The 18,907-nt window shown below is 42.7% G+C and overlaps 1 protein-coding gene across 15 annotated transcripts in view; it reads right to left on the bottom strand.

The window, feature by feature from the left end:
* Nucleotides 1–18,343, bottom strand: part of TLE4 (TLE family member 4, transcriptional corepressor) — a 150,496-nt gene extending 132,153 nt beyond the window's left edge. For 7 of the 15 annotated variants that reach the window (XM_061132412.1, XM_061132413.1, XM_061132419.1 and 4 more), the window contains exons 1-4: nucleotides 18,155–18,340; nucleotides 17,222–17,319; nucleotides 16,079–16,142; nucleotides 14,832–14,876 (exon numbers count right to left, since the gene is read on the bottom strand). In XM_061132412.1, the coding sequence (XP_060988395.1) occupies nucleotides 14,832–14,876; nucleotides 16,079–16,142; nucleotides 17,222–17,319; nucleotides 18,155–18,199 (252 nt within the window). In that variant the 5' untranslated portion in view covers nucleotides 18,200–18,340. Of the gene's footprint in view, nucleotides 1–14,831; nucleotides 14,877–16,078; nucleotides 16,149–17,221; nucleotides 17,320–17,609; nucleotides 17,720–18,154 lie in introns of those variants that run through there. The other 8 variants (XM_061132414.1, XM_061132415.1, XM_061132421.1 and 5 more) reach the window with 4 other exon arrangements.
* Nucleotides 18,344–18,907: the final 564 nt, after the last annotated feature.

The raw sequence follows: 18,907 nt of genomic DNA, 5'->3' as shown, positions 1-18,907 counted from the left end.
AAATCTAAAACCTCAAAAAATGTAAAATTTAAAAAAAAAAGCTTTTTTTTAAAGGCTTACAAGGAAGAGCTGTCATCTCCACATTCCTGGAACCTACATACAGGAAAAAATTTAAGGACACTCTGGAATTTTGCAGGACACACTTTCTCTACTAAAATGTCCAAACCAAAAAAATTAAAAAGCCCAAACAAGCACTCTGGATTCCCCAACTTGGCCAAAAAATATTCAAGCACGTAACTGTGATATTGCCACTATGTTTTTTATTGGCCACTTTAGGTGAACTATAATATTTTTTGAGGTTAACCAAAACAGACATACTTAGAAGTAATAAGCCACACTTCCAAACAGTTCTGTGTTCTCCCCCAAATCAAAAGCCTTTAAAATAGTCATCTACATTCATAGCATGGCACAACAGAATATGCAAGGGGAAAAAATAAGCCCAAATAAAACAAGTTCAATGAACAGTGCCCAAACATTTAAAAATATAATAAACTCATGTTCTAGATGCATAGGCTACTTAGAAAACTCCAGGTTCCATTCTGTTTACCACATGTAATCAGGACTAGACAAAGTCAAGCACAACACACTGATCTAACCAGAAGCTAAAGGAAAGAGCAGAAGGACTATCCTGCAGCAAGAGCTGCCCTAATTTCTCAGTTGGAGCCGATCAAGCCAAGGTGTTATACTGAATTCTCAGGTGGCCCAGTCTATCCTATCTTGGTAATACTAACCGAACAGGTACCTCCAGAAAATGGTTGAAACACTGGCACCATTCAGCATGAACAGAGGAAGGCTATTGAAAGACAATACTTTTGAAAAACTGTTACCTTCTAGAAGGAACCACATTCAAAAAACAAAGATCATGGCATCCAGTCCTATCACCTCATGGCAGACAGACAGGGAAAAAGTGGAAACAGTGTCAGATTTCATTTCCTTGGGCTCCAAAATCAACGCAGATGGTGACTGCAGCCACGAAATTAGAAGACGCTTTCTCCTTGGAAGAAAAGCTAGACAACGGATTAAAAAGGCAGAGACATCACTTTGCAGACATAAGTCCATATAGTCAAAGCTACGGTTTTTCCAGTAGTCATGTACCAATGTGAGAGCTGGACCATAAAGAAGGCTGAATGCTGAAGAATTGATGCTTTTGAACTGTGGTGCTGGAGAAGACTCTTGACAGTCCCTTGAATAGCAAGATCAAACCAGCCAATCCTAAAGGAAATCAACCCTGAATATGCATTGAAAGGACAGAGGCTGAAGGTGAAGCTCCAATACTCTGGCCACTTGATGTGAAGAGATCCTGGAAAAGATCCTGATGCTGGGAAAGATTGAGGGCAAGAGGAGAAGGGGACGACAGAGGATGAGACAGTTGGATGGCATCACCAATTCAATGGACATGAGTTTGAGCAAACTCAGGGAGACAGTGAAGGACAGGGAAGCATGGTGTGCTGCAGTACATGGGGTCACAAAGAGTGGACACAATTTAGTGACTGAACAACAGAACGGAACTAAAAAGTGACTAATTCTGGGACCCTCAATGGGTAGCGAAGACAAACTGGCCCCACTTAAAAATCAAGAAATTTCCAATGAAAATGATGATTACAGAAAACCATGTAACATCCTCATTCTGAACTTGACATTAGAACCCATTACCACCAACTCAACTCTGCTTATCATCATGAGAAGGGGAGAACACCTGAAAACACAGTACAGTTTTACAGGTTCTCTCGCCATGACACGATGAGCTAGAGAAGTCGGACAAAGCTGATTCTTGGCTTCTACCCATTTGATGCCAGTAGCACCTCTGAGCTCTGACAACCAAAAGTATCTGCAGACACTGCCAAACGTCCTTGGGAGAAAAGAGCTGCTCTGTCTGAGAGCACCGCCCTAGAGAAACAGTTTTCAAACTCCTTTCGGGTTCTGTTTCCCTCTGCATCAATGAGGGCTATGAACTCTTCTCCCACAGAAAAAGGCGCACGGTTTTGCATATAAATTCAAGGACTCTGTGGATACTTTAAAAACCAGTCAAGGACCCCCCAGTTCCAATTCTCATCCCAGGCAGGCACTCAATAATTTTTCAGTCCTCTGGACATTCCCAGGTGGTTATAAAAGGTACTGTGCCTGTTTTAGAAATGTCATGGTCAGAAGCAAAAAAATATAGGCCTGTGGTCATCAGGCCATAAGCCAGCAGTGCAATCTACAATAAAGATGAACCATCAGTTCAGTGACCCAGTGCACTTTTTCACAAAAAAGTATACTCCTTTTCCCCAACCTGGAATAACTAACCAATTCATGGCAGTGCGCATGGCCCTGCAACCCTGGCTGAAAAACTACCCTCAACCCATGTTTCCACTCAACTGTTACAATAGCAGAAAGTCCTGAAGCAAATAAAGGAATTGTTTTGCAAATTAAAAACTGAATCTGAAGACCAAAGCTATTTCCACTTGGTTAAAAAAGTGTTCCATCCACTTGTATGGTTAGTGAAGCAGAGCCAGAGCAGGGGTTGGGCAGTGAGGCAGAAAAAGCCGCTTGAGCTAAGGGGAAGACTGCTCCCCTCCACACCACTTCGCTACAAGGATTAGGGGGCAAAGAATTTGCTAATCTGGGAACACAAAAAGCTTTTTCTGATACAAATATATACACCCAAAAGTAGACCCACTATTATTTGTAACACTTTTAAGCTCACTGTGTGCAGAACACAGCGGGCTAGCTAGGTACATGTAAAAGCCAAAAACAAAACAAGCTTCCCATACTAACAACAGTCCTTGAGGAGGGGCTCTGAGGCTGGGCTGACTCTTGCCGCTTACACCCTGCAAAGTCCTAGGCAAATTTCTTAGCTTCTCTTTACCTTACTTTCCTCATATACAATGGTGGCAACCAGATCCCTTCCTTAATTAAGGGCTATGATTTAAACAAACCAACGAGCTTCCCTTGTGGCTCTCAGTTGGTAAAGAACCCACCTGCAATGCAGGAGACCTGGGTTCGATCCCTGGAGTGGGAAGATCCCCTGGAAAAGGGAAAGGGTACCCACTCCAGTATTCTGGCCTGGAGAATTCCATGGACGGTACAAGTCCATGGGGTCGCAAAGAGTCAGATACAGAGTGACTTTCACTTCACTTAAACAAATCAATACATCTGAAACACCTAGCGCACCTGCTGGTTTGCAATAGGTGCTCAATTGTTACCTGGTATTATCATTAATATCTGTCAAAGGTACACATATGGACAGACTTCCCAGGTGGCTCATTGGTAAAGAATCACCTGCCAATGCAGGAGACTCGGGTTCGATCCTGGGATCCCTGGGTCCGGAAGATCCCCTGGAGAAGGAAATGGCAACCCACTCCACTATTCTTGCCTGGGAAATCTCATGGACAGCGGAGCCTGGCAGACTATAGTCCATGGGGTTGCAAAAGAATTGGACATAACTCAGCAACTAAGGAACAACAATACATATGGACAATCTGTAACTACAAAGTCACTGATACTCTCTTAACCTAGGGAAAGACACATAAGATGTGGCCACACCTCTGAAATTAGCAACACAGCACACGGTTCTATGTTGTAAAATATTGGCAATAGTAGCATTTTTTTGGTTTCTGGTTTTTTTTTTTTTTCTGTCTACAATAGCCTAACACTGCTCAAAGGAAAATTCTTAAAAAAAATTTTTTTTTCATCACACACAAAATTGATTCAAAATGTTAACTTAACTGAACAGCAAGCCACTACTGTCAAGCAATGAAATTAAGAATAGACCTTTTGCTAACACTGGTCATTTTAAAATCACATGAATCCAATCCTCAATTTTAAAAATTCCCCTCAGCAGCTCAAGGGCCTGTGGCAGAGAACTGCAATGACAACACCTAACTTTGGATAGCCCATCGAGACCTTTGTTGCTCTTCATAAAAATGAGTCCTGCCTAAGAGCTCAGAAATAAAGCTCATATACTAATGGTTGATACTCTACTATAGGAAATGCAGTACAAATGAAAAATTAAACCATCCCTTCAGTTGTTCCAGCCTTTCCTCGGCTAAGTTCCAAAAACTGTTTTCAGGTGTCAGAGATACAGCAGGAACAAACCACCTTCTCTTCTGGAGCACATACCTTAGTGATGGAACCTGATCTCTACTATGTCCTTCATTCATCAAAGGCCAAGATTATACATTTCCCACTCTCCCCCCACTTTTTTTTTTTTTACCTACAGTTAACTTATAAGCCAAGTTGAAAAGTCCAAACTTAACTCTAAGTAAAAGACAATACAAGAAACCCAATGACTTAAGCTCTCAAATTCACTGTAAGCCAGTTTACAGGCCTGCTTCACCCTGAGCATCATCAAGGTAAACCTCAGCTAAAGAAACTGACATCGCACTGGATTCTGGAAGCGTAACTAATCCCAGGAGCTAATTGCTGTTGTTGTTTAGTCACTAAGTTGTGTCTGACTCTTGTGACCCCAAGGATTTGTAGCTGGCCAGGCTCCTCTGTCCATGGGATTTTCCCCAGACAAGAATACTGGAATGGGTTGCCATTTCCTTCTCCAGGGAATCTTCCCAACTCAGGGATCAAACCCACATCTCCTGCAATGGCAGGTGGATTCTTTACGACTGAGCCACCAGAGCTAATTACACAACAGGTAATAAACTACTACATATTCTCCTCTAGCACTTTAGGAGAAAATTATTGGACCACACTTCAATTTACATGATTTTAGAAGCTGTATGATTAAATTTTCCAATACTTTTCCAACACTATATATGCCAAAAGAAAAGTATAAAAGCAAATCACTTTAAAGCAGCACTAGAATTATATACATACAAAATATATTTAATTTTAGGGAATTCCTAAGTGGTCCAGCGGTGAGGACTTGGCCTTTCACTGCCAGGGCCCAGGTTTGATCCCCAGTCAGAAAACTATTAATATGTGTATCATGGCCAAAAAAAAAAAAACCAGAAGAAACCATATGACATTAATATTAAACGTTTTACAATAACTATTCTAGTTGTGCATCATTACTCTGGCCTGAATGATGGCCTTCAGGGAGCCAGTGAATTATGAACCATCCACTAATTAACTGAGTGACTTTGTCATTTAACACTGGAGTCATTTTATTCATCCAAAAGATGGGGAAATGCTTTAGCAACATTATTGGAATCTAAATAAAATCATGGATGAGAAAGTATCCTATAAAATATAAAATACAATAGGTTAATTTTGGAGTTTAAAAGAACAAAAACCTCTGAAAATAGTTGTTAAAAGGGACTTTCTGAGACTGAAAAGAAGTCTCTATTTCTGTCCATTGGGTCATAGAAAATAACCAGAAGAGCCATTTTAGACAAAAGAACTAAGAGATCTCAGTGTTTACTTACACTCTTATTTGAAACTAAGAAAAGCAAAGTGCTGAGAAGTTAAGGTACACGGCAACATCACACAGCTGGGTACTGGCAAGGTCAGAACTGGAATCTGAATCCTGATTCAGGAAAGTACTTTGGTGGACGTAGGAGAGTATTCCAAACAGAGCATCTGAAATGTTTGGAGATTCAACAGAAATACCTACCATACCAGTGATCTGAAATTGAGTCAAACCGAGGATTTATCTTACTGGTAGGCTGATAGAAGTAGAAGATAGAAGAGGTAGGTAGAAGTTATTTAACTTCTATGTGCCTCAGCCTCCTCAAATACAAAATGGAAATAACAATGATAATATAGAGCAGTAACCTCATAAGGTTATTGTGAGAATAAGTAAAATATTACCTCTAAACAAGCTCTCTAAAATCACTTATTGTTATGATTAGGATTCTTACACTTTCAATGACACGGTACCCTCCCCACCAATAAAAAACTAAGATATCTTCATTTCCCTGTCCCCTGAAAAGAAGCAAAAGCTTGCATTTTTACTGATTTGAAAAGAAGTTAGCTAAGCATACCACACTATGGCTAAGATCAGTATCTCCCCACACTCACTCAAACCACAAGTACACAGACCTATTAATAGTAAAAGAATTCTTCAGATACACTCTGACAAGTGATAGAGGGATGTTCAAACTGAATTTTAAATTCAGTTAGGAAAGATTCATGTTTCCATCTTTAAGAAGGCAAATCCCACATGCTAAAATACATGTATTCTACTTTAACTAGCCTAACTTGCTCCTAAAAAGCAAACCAAACTAAGGTGCTTTTTACTTCATCTTTCCTGTCATTTTTCCACAAATTTAATAAGTAGGCACCCACAGGCCTTACTAGGCTTGGAAGCTCAACGTTCGTTATCCTACAACCTCCACATATCCTTAAAAATACCGTACACGTTCTTGGCTACCTCGATCTGAATGCGGGGACTCCCTCATTTACCAAGTATTTCATGCACACCTACGGTGTGGCAGGCGCAGTTCTCAGCACCAGGGACACAGCAGAGGCCATCGGCACACCTGTTTTCACACAGCCTTAACTTCACGTGGGAGCAAGGAGGCTGGCGAGAAACAAGTTCATACCTAGTGTTTGCACAGTATACTTAAGGAATGCGAAAACAGCCAGTTTCACTAAGCGCTGTGCTCACAGTGGAAAAGGGCTTCCTATTTTAATTTGCGATCCCAAGCCTCCATTTTGGCAGGGCAGGACTCTGGGAACAGCAGAGAGGAGAGGGAGGCTCTGTGCTCACACACACACAGGGATCAGGTCTCTAGCAACACTCTTAACACTTCTTGGAGGGCCAGGAGCATCCCCATCTTCTCATGCTGCACACAGCCAAGAACTTCCCAGAAACAAGTGCACTGTTTGGTGTTTGGAAACAGTGCGGCCAGTGCACGGAGCCCTGAGAGGAAAGCCAAGAAACCTACTGTTTCCTTTCCTGCCAGCAGCACCTTGGACGCCCGCTGACCCGCGTGAACCCTGGACTACCAGCCGCGTGCTGATCCTCCTGTACTGTGACACCGGGCTAGTCCCTTAAGCCCTTAAGCCCCGGTGTCATCTGTTCAAGGGGCCAGCGGAATGACACTGCTTGGCAAACTGTCAGGTACTCCACTGCAAACTAAATACAGGGATCCAAGCTTGCCACTTGCTTTACAGGAACATCAGGGAGATTAAGGAGAACATATAAAACGCCTTAAGCTCTCTGTAAAGAAAGGTGTTACGGGGAACTAGTGCTCGTAATTTCTACAATTATTCTTCTTTCAGTTATATTTCCTTGCATTTTCAGACTCTTTATCCAAAATAACCCACAGACTTTCAGAAGCAGAATATGTATTTCAAAAATAAGAACACAATCCCAATTAGCATGATATCAATGAAGTGACGCTCGCGAGGAGATCAGAAAGTCAATATCCATCTTCCTTGGCTCCAGCTCTCCTGCCCAAGCTGCGGGGTGAGTGTGGGGGCCGAGATCCAGCAGGCCGGACAGGTTGTCGGTGGAGCCCAGGAGGGCTGCCAGCATTTCTCTCCATCTATCACAGAAGCTCCCTCCACAATACAACTTGTGAAGTATTTGTGGGCAAAATCCTCAAAAATGATGACAAAGTGACCCACGCACCAGATGGCAGAGGACCTGGGCGGCATCTGGGAACGTTTTTCTTTTGCTTTTTTGACAATCCAGCTAAGAAAACCCACACTTCTCTTTGTCCCCCTGGATGGAGTACGGTTACACACAGCAACTCTGAGGAAAGCTGGGCTCGGTGGTAGAGAAACTGTCAAAGCCTGGCATAAACACTAGGTCAAGTCCAATGAAAACAGAGAGGGCATATAGATTTGCGTTGATGATTGCCAGCCAAATCCCTCTTTACAGACAGAAAGCAACTACCACCGACAGCTGTTACTAAGGCCACATTAAAATGACTCTCATTTTTGCTTCTGACTAAAACTTCTCAGGCCCTTCCCTCTTGGGAGTGAATAGTTTCATGAACTCTCTTTTCAGTGAACTTACTCTGACCAAGTCCTGTCCTCAGTCTCGCGAACTGTCATCATCAGTGTAAATATTCATTTTTTCGCACCTACACGTGCTGCCTCCCACTCCTCTCCAATAGCCCAGCCCATAGAACTGACGGTAAATGAGCCACTAGACCACTGGATCTGCCACCACAGCTAAAGTACCAGAGGTTTTTAAGAGGAGGTATGGGGAGGGAGAAAGGGAAAACATCTAAATATCACATCCCTTTCACTGGCTCTGGAGCCATCAAGGGATTACTATTGTCCTGAAGCCATAAGCCAGTCTATCCAGTCATATCAAATAAAAATGTTCTCACTAAAACCAAACACAAATTTCTTCTAACCACACATCTGAAACATTTAATTCACAATTGCCTTCACCTAGTCTATGGTGCAAAAACAAAAAGTTTAAAAAAAAAAAAAGTACAATTCTAGGAAAGGAAAGACAAAATGAAGAAGGCAAGAACCAAGGGCTAGTGCCTGCACTATCCTGGCCTCATTGAGGCTGGAACAGCATCTAAAAAGATGCATCTTATCCCTCAGTCCACTAATTCAACCCGGCTCAAACTATCATCATTTAGGATACAAGGAATTCTGCCCAGCAAATAAAGCAAATGGGACAAAAACAAGCACCATCCAGTAGGGACTAAGGGGCAGTGAGAAAGGAACTATCCTTTCGTTTGAATGCTGCAAAGAAAGTCTTTCAATAGTATAAGCAAAACATTTGCCTTCATTTAAAAGTTTGAGTTGTGAGCGATTTCCTGCATCTAAGAACCTCTTTTTGAACTACAAAGAGGCCACAAAACATCACATTTTCCCCTCCCAGCTTCCCCCTTCAAAAACCCACAAGATGGTGATTAACAAACAGCCCGTTGTCTTCAGGCATAGTTTTAGAGGCCACAAGGAAAAGATAAAAGTTAAATGGAAAAGCAAGTTGGTAAACAAATGAGAAATAGGTTACCCAGGGAGGAAGCAAACTCATCTTGATAAATAAGCAGCTCTCTTCGCCCCCATGCGTGGGAGACTAGACTCCAAGCGAAAGCGACCCTAGCCCTCTCACCCACTGAAAGCAGTCTAGATGGAGAAAGAGTTCAGGCCAAGCCTCTGGCCCGGACTCCAGACAGAGATGCAGAGAATGCCCCCACACTCCGGGAGTCTGGGTATAAGCCCAAAGTGCAGTGGCTCAAGGGCAAACCCAAGGACTAGCCCAGCCTACCAGGAGTTCTCCATTCCAAAAAAGAGCTGGGGCCTGATCTCCAAACAAAGGCAGACCCATCCCCCAACACACACCCTTCCAGGTAAATTCATCTCAAACCCAGAATCCACTACCTAATAACTGTATCACCTTGTGCAGATCTGATCCTGTTTAATCATTCTTTGATGGGTCATAATCCCTTTCTTAGGATCTTTGTGAGAATTAAAGAATTTTGGCAATGTGCCCAGATCAGCTGTAAGCACAAGCCAGACAGGTAATAAACATTCATGTCTACTGAAAGGAAATTCCAACTCCACTCAACAATCACTGCTTCAGGTGAAAAATCTTCAGATAGTCTATAAAACCTCAGAAAGAAAACTAAGAACCCAACATGCAAGAAGAGAAAAGAGGGAAACCCACACAATCCAGAAAATGCTAATTATGCACACACGCTGACTGGTTAAATTTCCTCCTCCAGACCTCCTTCTCTAGACGGTCTGTGACATGTGAAACAACAGCTCCCGTGCCCTGCCCGAGGCACCGACACACTTGGTTTCAACTGTCCAAACACTAGATCCTCTCCGTTTGGGAAAAAATTTGCTTAAAATCTACATATATCTAGACTTACAAAATAAGACTGAAGCTAGCCCTCATCCCAAAATGTCCAATCAGAGAGGAGGGGGAAAATTATCACCAATGACTTCTGTTTAGTTAATGTTAATTATAGAATATTACTGAAGGATAGGTAATCATAAATTAGAAGAGGTGGCTTTAAACCTTTAATGAAAACAAAAACACAAGCCTCCTCCCCTCCATGCTCTCCTAACTATATCTGGAGCTTCTCACACAATTATCGAAATTTCACTTGTAATCGCTCTGAGAATTTCTGGTCCGGCAGTGTCCACCACTAGATTATTATTTCCTAAGGTTTATACAGCAAAAGAAAGTTCTGGCGGCAAAATTTTCACTGGTTTATTAAGTTACTTTGTGCTGAAACATTCCATCTTCGACAATTCCCTTTCATTATTACGCAAGAGTTCAATCACATTCATTCCTGAAAAACTGTCACTGCGTAAGAAGATAACAGCCACATTTTTGCCTACTCCTGCATCTACTCCTCCAATTCAAGCATATACAGTCTAAGACAAGACACCTACAAGAAATTAGTAAAGCTCCACAAATAAAGTTTCCTTATGGGAAACCTGGTCTAAACAGAACTTTAAACAAAATGCTTGCTTCCACTGCAAGCACTGTCCCCAGATAAATTTACTGCGCCCTAGAATCAAGTACACTCAAGGCTGGAATGCCAGGCCAGTCGTGTATTACTTCAACCTCAATAAATCTCTTTTTACTCTCCAAATCCTCGGCTGCTTTCTAAAATAGTTCACGAAAAAGCACCAACCTAATTAACAACAGCTTCCTCTGCAACTGTGGCCTTGATTTCACTTATTTACACATTAACTGCAGCCTCCTTTTGGCCAAGCCAGTCTATTCTCTGTACCATGCCGACCGAGCCTTTTATCTGCCCTGGACAGCATTTTCTCCAGCAGATGAAGTAGATGCCGATTGATTTGCTGTCGAGCATGGTAAATTAATAGCAACAAATTGCTGAGGGCCCGTCTCGCTGCTCCACCATGCTTCGGCAGTTTTGCTTTATTTGCTCCATGATGGGCAGCAGTCGGCCTCTTCAAGTCAATTTCTTCTTAACAACCTGCAATACTTTTCAATGGTGAAAATAGAGCTGTTCCTTGTAAGTCAGAAATCAATATCCTATTGCCCTTAGAAAATGCTAAACAAGCAGTATTGGCAATCCACTTGGTACTAGAGGGTATCAGATATAATGCAAATCCATACTGCTTCCCTCCTTGTAGTTATTACAATTTGCTAAAAGGTTCCTAATGTCATTTATCATCATTTACCATCGACCAGAGAGGCTATGATTATGATATCCTATCAGTTGGCAAGGCCCTTTCATTTCTATTCAATTAATATTTTAGCAGCACTCAAATGGTTGTGGCCCAAGTCTTGTAATAAAATTTACATGGCTTATAGTGAAACAGGAGTTTGCTTGCTCTGACTGGAAAAAAATAGTAACTGTATATATACACATATATGTGCAACCTAAACACGTGTGGGTGCTCAGTTGCTCAGTTGTGGCCGACTCTTTGTGACCCCCATGGACGTAGCCCACCAGGCTTCTCTGTCTATGGAATTTTCCACGCAAGAATACTGGAGTGACTCACCATTTCCTTCTCCAAAACATGTATATATTCACATACAAACACAGAGACATGTACATATTCGTGTGCAGTACATTAGAATGCAAGTTCTAAGTGTTGCAGACTTCTAACATTTTCCGATTTCTAAAATTCAAATACTAAGCTGATTTTTTAAATGCAAAGAGATTGGCAGGTTGCAGACTATTAACTATGAGAAAATCATGTATGTTCTCGAAATGTAGTATGTTCATCTCCATTTACAGTTCCTACAGGTCGAATTTACATATCCATTGTTCCTAATCTACATCCAACATTCACTTTTTAAAGTGGTAACTGCCTGCTGTCAGATTAAATCAGGGCCTCTTCTTTAATTACAGCATTACAGGTGAAGGATGGCAACAAGCAGCATTCAGCAATGTTATCAACAGAACGCACCACCCTGTTCTGCCCACGGTCACTGACCCATTTAGAAGCCACTCTGTATGTATAAGGAACAATCAGCAGGAGGGGACAAAAAAAGTAACAACTAAACCACCGGCCACCACCTGTCCCATTCAAAACAAAAAAACAAAAAGACCCAACTGAGGGAAATCCTTAGGGAATGAAGGCCAATGTTCTTTCATTTTAAAAAATCCCATTATTTAGAAATCACAACAAAACATGTGCCATTTCCAACTATGTCCCACTTATCATCTTCACTTTAATGCTAGAACTTAAAGACAGTGGCAAAACATTAATTCACTTTACAGCCTAGAACACTCCGCTGTAACTTTTTTGGGTTTTCTCCCAACTTCAGCTCTATTGATCCTACTAAAGATTACCAGAAATTAGATTCATATTTTATGCTCTAATTCCATGTCATGTCACTGAGTTCCCCTCAAAAAAAAAAAAAAAAAATTAACTAATTCTACCAGACTAATGCTATTTACTCAGTTACCAAAATTTAAATTAATTATGTTCTCAAACATAATTGTTAAAAATTGGCAACATTATGCAGGCTTAATTAAGATTAAATCCAATTTACTAAATGTACTTTAATTGGTACTAATTACATTAGCTTTCATTTCAGAATGACAAATTCCCCATAGGTTTCACTTTACAGTCCTCTATCAGAATCAGCACAGGGTGACAGAGGAGGAACATCATACAGAAAGGGGAGAGACCATAAATACTGGACCCCCCACCCCACTTGTCACTGCTCTGGGCTTTTATCCTTTTATCAATTTGCTAAGTCACAGAGTCATGACTCCAGCACAGCCATCATTTTCTGTTCCAGTGAAAAATTTCTCTAAAAATAAATACTATGTGGCTGGCAGCAGCCAAGAACAGGAGCATTAACCAAAAAATACACAAAGGTTTCAAATATCAGGGCCACCAATTACTAGGGTACTTCCAAGGACCCCAGGGACTCCTACTCTTGAACCCTTCAGAGACACAAATCTAATAAGTGAATAAGCCTAACCCGATCTTGAGAACTAGGCCCAATTATGCCGCAGGGCAACTTCCCTGCCTTATTGCTGCTTTCCATTACGAGGGTATCCAGTGAGTGCATCTGGAAGAGAGGCCAAGAGGAACCAAGGCTGTCTGCCTAAGAAAACAAATAAAGACAGATATGCCTCTGTGCTTAAGGGGGGAAAGAAAGAAAATATAATAAGTAGGTGGTTTGCAGGGCTGTCTGTATTTCATAATGTGATAAACTGCCCTCAGGATTCTTGATATGATTGAATTTAAAAGCAAGAGAAAAAAAGGGAAAATGTAGTCCATTCTCAATTTTAAATGGATGGCATTTGAGGCCAGCTGGACAAGAAGATGACAGAATTACAGAAGTATAAAATGTGCAAAATTAAGGGATCTTATAGAGCACCTCCTGCCCCCTAAAAGAAATACATACGGCCAAATACAAGCTCTGTGCCTCTCAGAATTGTAAACAGTATAAAGAGATCTGGAAACTAAGTGGTAATAAGATACAGGAGGAGAAATAAAGGGATATTAATCACCTGGTCCAATCTTTAAAAAGACACTAATTAGTACTGGGTGGTGGATGAGGACCAAAAAAAAGGGGGGGGGGGGGTGGGGGGTGGGGGGAGGACATGTACAAGATCCAGATCTAAAGTGACATCATGTATTGAGCATAATTAACAAACAGTATCTTTCTTGTGAATTATTTATGTAAGGTAGAGCTAAGGGGCTTCAAGCTAACCCAAGCATAAGTTTTATGGATTTTGTTTAAGCAGGAGTTATTTACATGACTTATCTGAACAGACATGGCAAGGATGCCAAAATAATAAAGAATTTTAACATGCAACAAACTATACTATAATGCTAATATTGACATAACCAAATAGCACATAAAGTAAAAAAAAAAAAAAAGTATCTGAAATAATCAATGTATAACGACGCTTTTTCTCCCCCAACTTTTTTGTTTTCAAATGCTATCTGACTGCTTTTATTGTCTAACAGTCATCTTTTAAAGATGTGAGTATGTTTTGAGTATGTAATAATTAACCATATTGAAAAAGGAATCCATACATGGTAGAGCTTAACAGTATGTGATCATTTTACATTTTTTAATCTTAGAAGGTAATGAAATCCATGAATATAAGAGAAGAAAAGCATTGTTTTTCCCTCATCTTTTTCCAGCAGGTAAACACATACACACCTATTCCGAAATGGCTGATGACACAGATCTGAAGCACTTTCACTAGGAGATCACTTAAAACAAATGTCTCTTAATATTATTATTGCCAAACAGTATTTATACATATATGCTATTTTTCTTTCTAGGAAACTTAAACCAAGCCATTTTATTCAGTCTCTTGCAAAAACAGTCTGGTTCAGTCATACCTCTCAACACTAACCTTTTTTTTTCTTCCCTCTTTCTGTTTTTCTGGCAGAACTAATTGTTAGATTTCAAGACCCAGGGTTGAACCTTATCACATCCTCCTATCAGGCTCATGTAGTCTGTGCAAATTTTGGCAGGAACAGTTACAGTTCCTGGTAAGACCCAACTAAGTTGTCTCTGGGGGCCAGTACAAGGAATTTACATCAGTTTCTTTTGTAGTGCCACAGATTTCATTTTGATCCTCCCAGCTCACCCTCTACCCATTCTTTCACACCAACCCAAGGAAAACTCCAGACAATTTACAATTTTACATTTTAATATCTTCCAAGAAAAGCTTTCATTAGGCAAGTCTGCAATGTTCAAAATACATAAATTAATTCTTTCAAAAGAAAACATTTAAAAATTTCAGCACCCTGCTTTTGAAAGTGTACAAAGTTTAATATGCATTCAGACACCTTAAATTACATTGTTAAATGATTAAAATGAAGATAATATGCTAAACAGATGAGGAACCACACCTGAATAAAGAGCATTCTCTCCAGTACACGGACTTTTAAAATACAGGTGGCCACAAAAACGTGCAGAATCAAACTGCGAAACATACAACTTCCTTTTTAAAGTGCACAATATTACTGTCATTTAAAACACTTACAAAGAAATAATAGCTTACCTGCTTGTGCATTTCTATATTCAACCCATAGGACATCTCATAATACTGTCAAAGAAGGAAAAGCAATTAATTTTGAGCCTTTCATCAAACAAGCTTCCTAGTTTGTTCAAAATGTCCCCAAGTAAACATAAAAGCCTCGCCTAAACCAAAATATCCATCCTTCCAATGGTGGCACATCAGGAAGAACACTATGAGTATCTTCAGCTTAGTAAACTAAAAGCCACCTTAAGACACAGAATCTGAGAGAATAACTCACAAAAGTAAGAGAAACAAGCTCAAACATAGCATTCTGAACACCTCCAATGATCTTTATACATCACAAGCGGATGACTCACAAAGGTCTGATGAAAATGTGGTACTCTACGGACTCTAATTCCTAGGCACAGCGGGCAAGTTAACAACAAAAACAACACACCTCATACAAATGCAGAGGCTTTGACACTAACTATTTGAAAAGGTGATGCTACTTCAGAGTTTCGCTTCTCATTTTAAGGACACTACTCATGTTCATACATTCAAAGGAAAAAGGCTTGATAGGAAATGAATGAGTTACTCTAGAGCCTTTATGAACAAGCATAAAAATACACTTGGTAATACTTCTGAAAAAGCAGATCTGATTGTTTTAAACATGTAGTATAACTGGCATTAAAGAAATTCTGGCAGAACGAATCGGTTATACAGGAGGCTACAACAATCCACAGTTCAACAGTACGGAAACTGAAAACCCACAAAACACACGCAAATACACACACACGAGGAATATACAATGTAGAGGAAGAATGGGGAGGGAAAATCTGAAAAGATGTCTAGTGTCTTTTCTTATTCACCATTGTTTAAAAGAAATAAAACATTTAAAACTAACAGTTTACTGAAAAATTCCCTGGTTAAAATCTGTTTGAAGCAAGAGCAATAAAACAACAAAGAAAACCACTAACACAAAAACATTTTGCCTATGACTCTAAACGAAATGTAAATGAGGTTTTTTTTTTTCAATCTGTAAAAACAAAGCACAGAAAATTATACCCTGTGCAACTAAACTTTTCGAAAATTCAAATCAAAGCTGGTTGTCAGAGGCAAGTTAGAACATCCTCGAATTACAGGTTGCTAATGGTCACATTCCCACAACTTCAACTGCACTGCACAGCAACTATCCTCTAACCCTGCAGCCTCCAGCAATCTGAACGTATTTCTAGCTTTTGGTACCCCAAACTAAAAGGTACTCTGAATCTGCGACACAGTTTTCTTACCATCACATAATGCCGCTGCATCTCTGTCTTCTCACTGGCGAGTTTCTCACATTCTAGCTTCAGGCTGTTCAAGAAATAAGGAAATCTAAGTACAACCCAGATCTTGACTTACAGCCTTCAAATACACATTCCCGCCTCTAAATCATCACCTACAAAATACCATATCAACTATCTTAAGTACCACCCTCATTACTGAAAAACAGGCAGGAGAGAAAAGGGTGAGTGGAACCAGTCCGGGCTTGTCCTTTCAACAAGGATCAAATGTGGGGGGTTTTGCTTAAGAAAAACCCTCTAGCCAATTAACTCCAGAATCTCATTCAGAAATGAATATTCACTAAATTCACTAAATACAACATGAAGGAGGAAATAAATATCAATAATGCCTACATCTCCAAGCAAGAGTAAGTCCCCTAAAAATGTCACAAGGGAGTTTTTTCTTTAATGTTCCACGAAAAGATTAATGAAAATATGAATCAAGCATGTCTTATGAATGATGTCTTATTTTTTCCCTCCAAAAGAGAGACAAGTTGAATACCACCACCCAGGGGCAAGGCGTGGATCAGGTTCAGTGGCTTGTTTTGGTTCCGTAATTTATGAAATAAGCAATACAAGCCATTAAAAATCCAGCGAAAGAAAAATATTTCAAAGGTACTCTAAGATCTAATGATTGTCTCTTCAGAGGAAAACATCTTTTCAGCATAAAAGTAATGAAATCGCCTACTTGGCGACTTCCTAAGGCTCTGGGCTCTCGGTTTCAGTGGAATGGCAGAAAGAAGAAAGAAGGAATCAAGCCCGGAATAATAAAGGACCAAGAAAGTCAAAAGGCCCCAGAATGTTCCCAACCGTCCATTCGCCTGGCCCCAATAAATCAATATTGAAAGTTTGGCCTCAGCGTTTTCCAAGTGTCCCCAGTTTCGATTGTTCGGCCTTTTTTTTTTCTAATTTACTGGAAAAGGAGAAAACGCTTCATTTCTTTACACCTGCCTAAGGAAAAGGGGCCTTGACTTGCCCTTTCTGCCCACAAGGAAACATGGTAATACCTTTGTGGTGGCGGAAAAAAAAAAAGGGGGGGGGGGGGAGTGTATGTTGGGGGAAGACAAGAGCTAAGCAAACAGAAAGATCAGCTAAAGTCAATATCTTTACCTGTGGTACTGAGCCTGTAAGAACTGAAACTCTTCCTTAATCCGATCACAGGACTCGGAAATTGTAAATTTAAAGGGTTGAGCAGGCTGATGCGGTGCCTAAAGAACAACAATAAAATATTTAATTAGCCCAAGGCAGAAGCGAGGCAGAGAGATGGAGAAAACACCACGCGGCACTGGCGGGAGGGTGGGGGGTGTCATCGCAGGCAAAGAAACAGGAAAACTCTCCTCCCGCCCCCTCCCCTGGCCACACAGCCGGGCCGAGGCTGGCCCCGGGGACCCCGCGTTCTCGCGCCCGCCTGGGACCCCGCGGGTTCGAGACCCCGCTCCCTTCCCACGTCAACGGCGGGGGCCCCGGGGCCGGCGCGCCGCGCCCACAGCCTCCCCACCCGGAATCGAAACTGGCCCGTCGGGGGGACGCGCGCCATGGCGTCGGGCCGCGGTCAGGTCGGGGGAGGGGGCACGCGGCAGCCACTCTCCCGGTCGGTCCGTCGGCTGGCTCGCTGATCCCCGGGGCCCGCGGCGCGAGGGGCCGGCGCCCCGCACTCCCGAGCCGCCGCCGGACACGCCGCGCCGCCGCGGAGGGCGCCCTCCCCGCCCCGGCGCGGAGTCGCGCCTCCTCCATCGCTCGCCACCCCTCCTCCAGGAGTCGCGGCGCGGGGACGGCGAACAGCTCCGCGCGGCTTCCAGGGGCTTCAAAGACAACAATAAGAAAATGGCTACAAGTCAATTGCTTCTCCGCACCCCCTCTCCGAAAGTGCCCCCGCGCCCGGGGAGGGCAGGGGCGGGGGGTGGAGGGCGACTCTCGAGCTGCGTGCGGGGTTTGGGCCGCCCTCCACGCCCCTCAGGCCAAAGACACAACTCAGCGCGCAGGGGTCGACGCGGGGAATCCCCCGGCACCCGGCAAGCCCGCGCCCCCACCGCCCGCACTCACCGGGTGTCTGGTCTGCGGGTACATCTTGCTCAGGTCGCGAATCATCCAAACCGATTTAGTTGGCTGCGCTGGGCAGAGGCGCGCGGCTCATTGGCTTTAATGGCCCCGAGGAGGAGGAGGCGGAGGCGGCGGCGGCGGCGGCCGGCCGGGTCCGAGAGGCGGCTCGGACGGTCCCGGACCCCGCTGGGTCTCGCGTGACGCGGGCAGCAAGAACGCGCGGCGGCGGCGCCTGGGTGCGGGCGGCCGAACCGCTCCGCATTCCCCGCGGGCGTCACTGGCCCGCCGCGGGCATTGTCCGGCGCGCGTCTCCCGCGGCAACGCTCCGACGTTCGCTCCGCTGAGGCGCGCCCGCCGAGCCCGGCGCCGCGGCCGCGCCGCTCACCCGGGACGGGAAAGTGCGAGCTCCGCGCCCCAGCGCCCGCCGGCAGCGCCGCCCGCTCGCTCGCTGGCTCGCTCGGCGTCCCACTCCAAACTTTTTTTTATTTGTCTTTTAATTGGTTGTTATTCCTCCGAATGAATGATCTCTCTCTTCTTTCCTAAAAGCAAACACAAACTCCTTTGGTTCGGAAGAGGTCTCGGCGGTGCTTTTGGTTTCTCTGGAGATTTTTTTCACCTCACAGCAACGATCTTTTAAAAGGCACCTTTTAGCTTCTTTTACCACATCTCATTTCCTTATTTTTCTTCCTTCCTGTTTTCTTGTCTTTTTTGTTAACCCCAAATTGAAGGGGATTATAAAAATAAAAGAGTGAAACG

This window comes from Dama dama, chromosome 29 (genome assembly GCF_033118175.1).
Source record: "Dama dama isolate Ldn47 chromosome 29, ASM3311817v1, whole genome shotgun sequence".
Lineage (NCBI taxonomy): Eukaryota > Metazoa > Chordata > Mammalia > Artiodactyla > Cervidae > Dama > Dama dama.
Note: the sequence above shows the minus strand (reverse complement) of the source record. Positions and strands in the feature narration are given on the sequence as shown.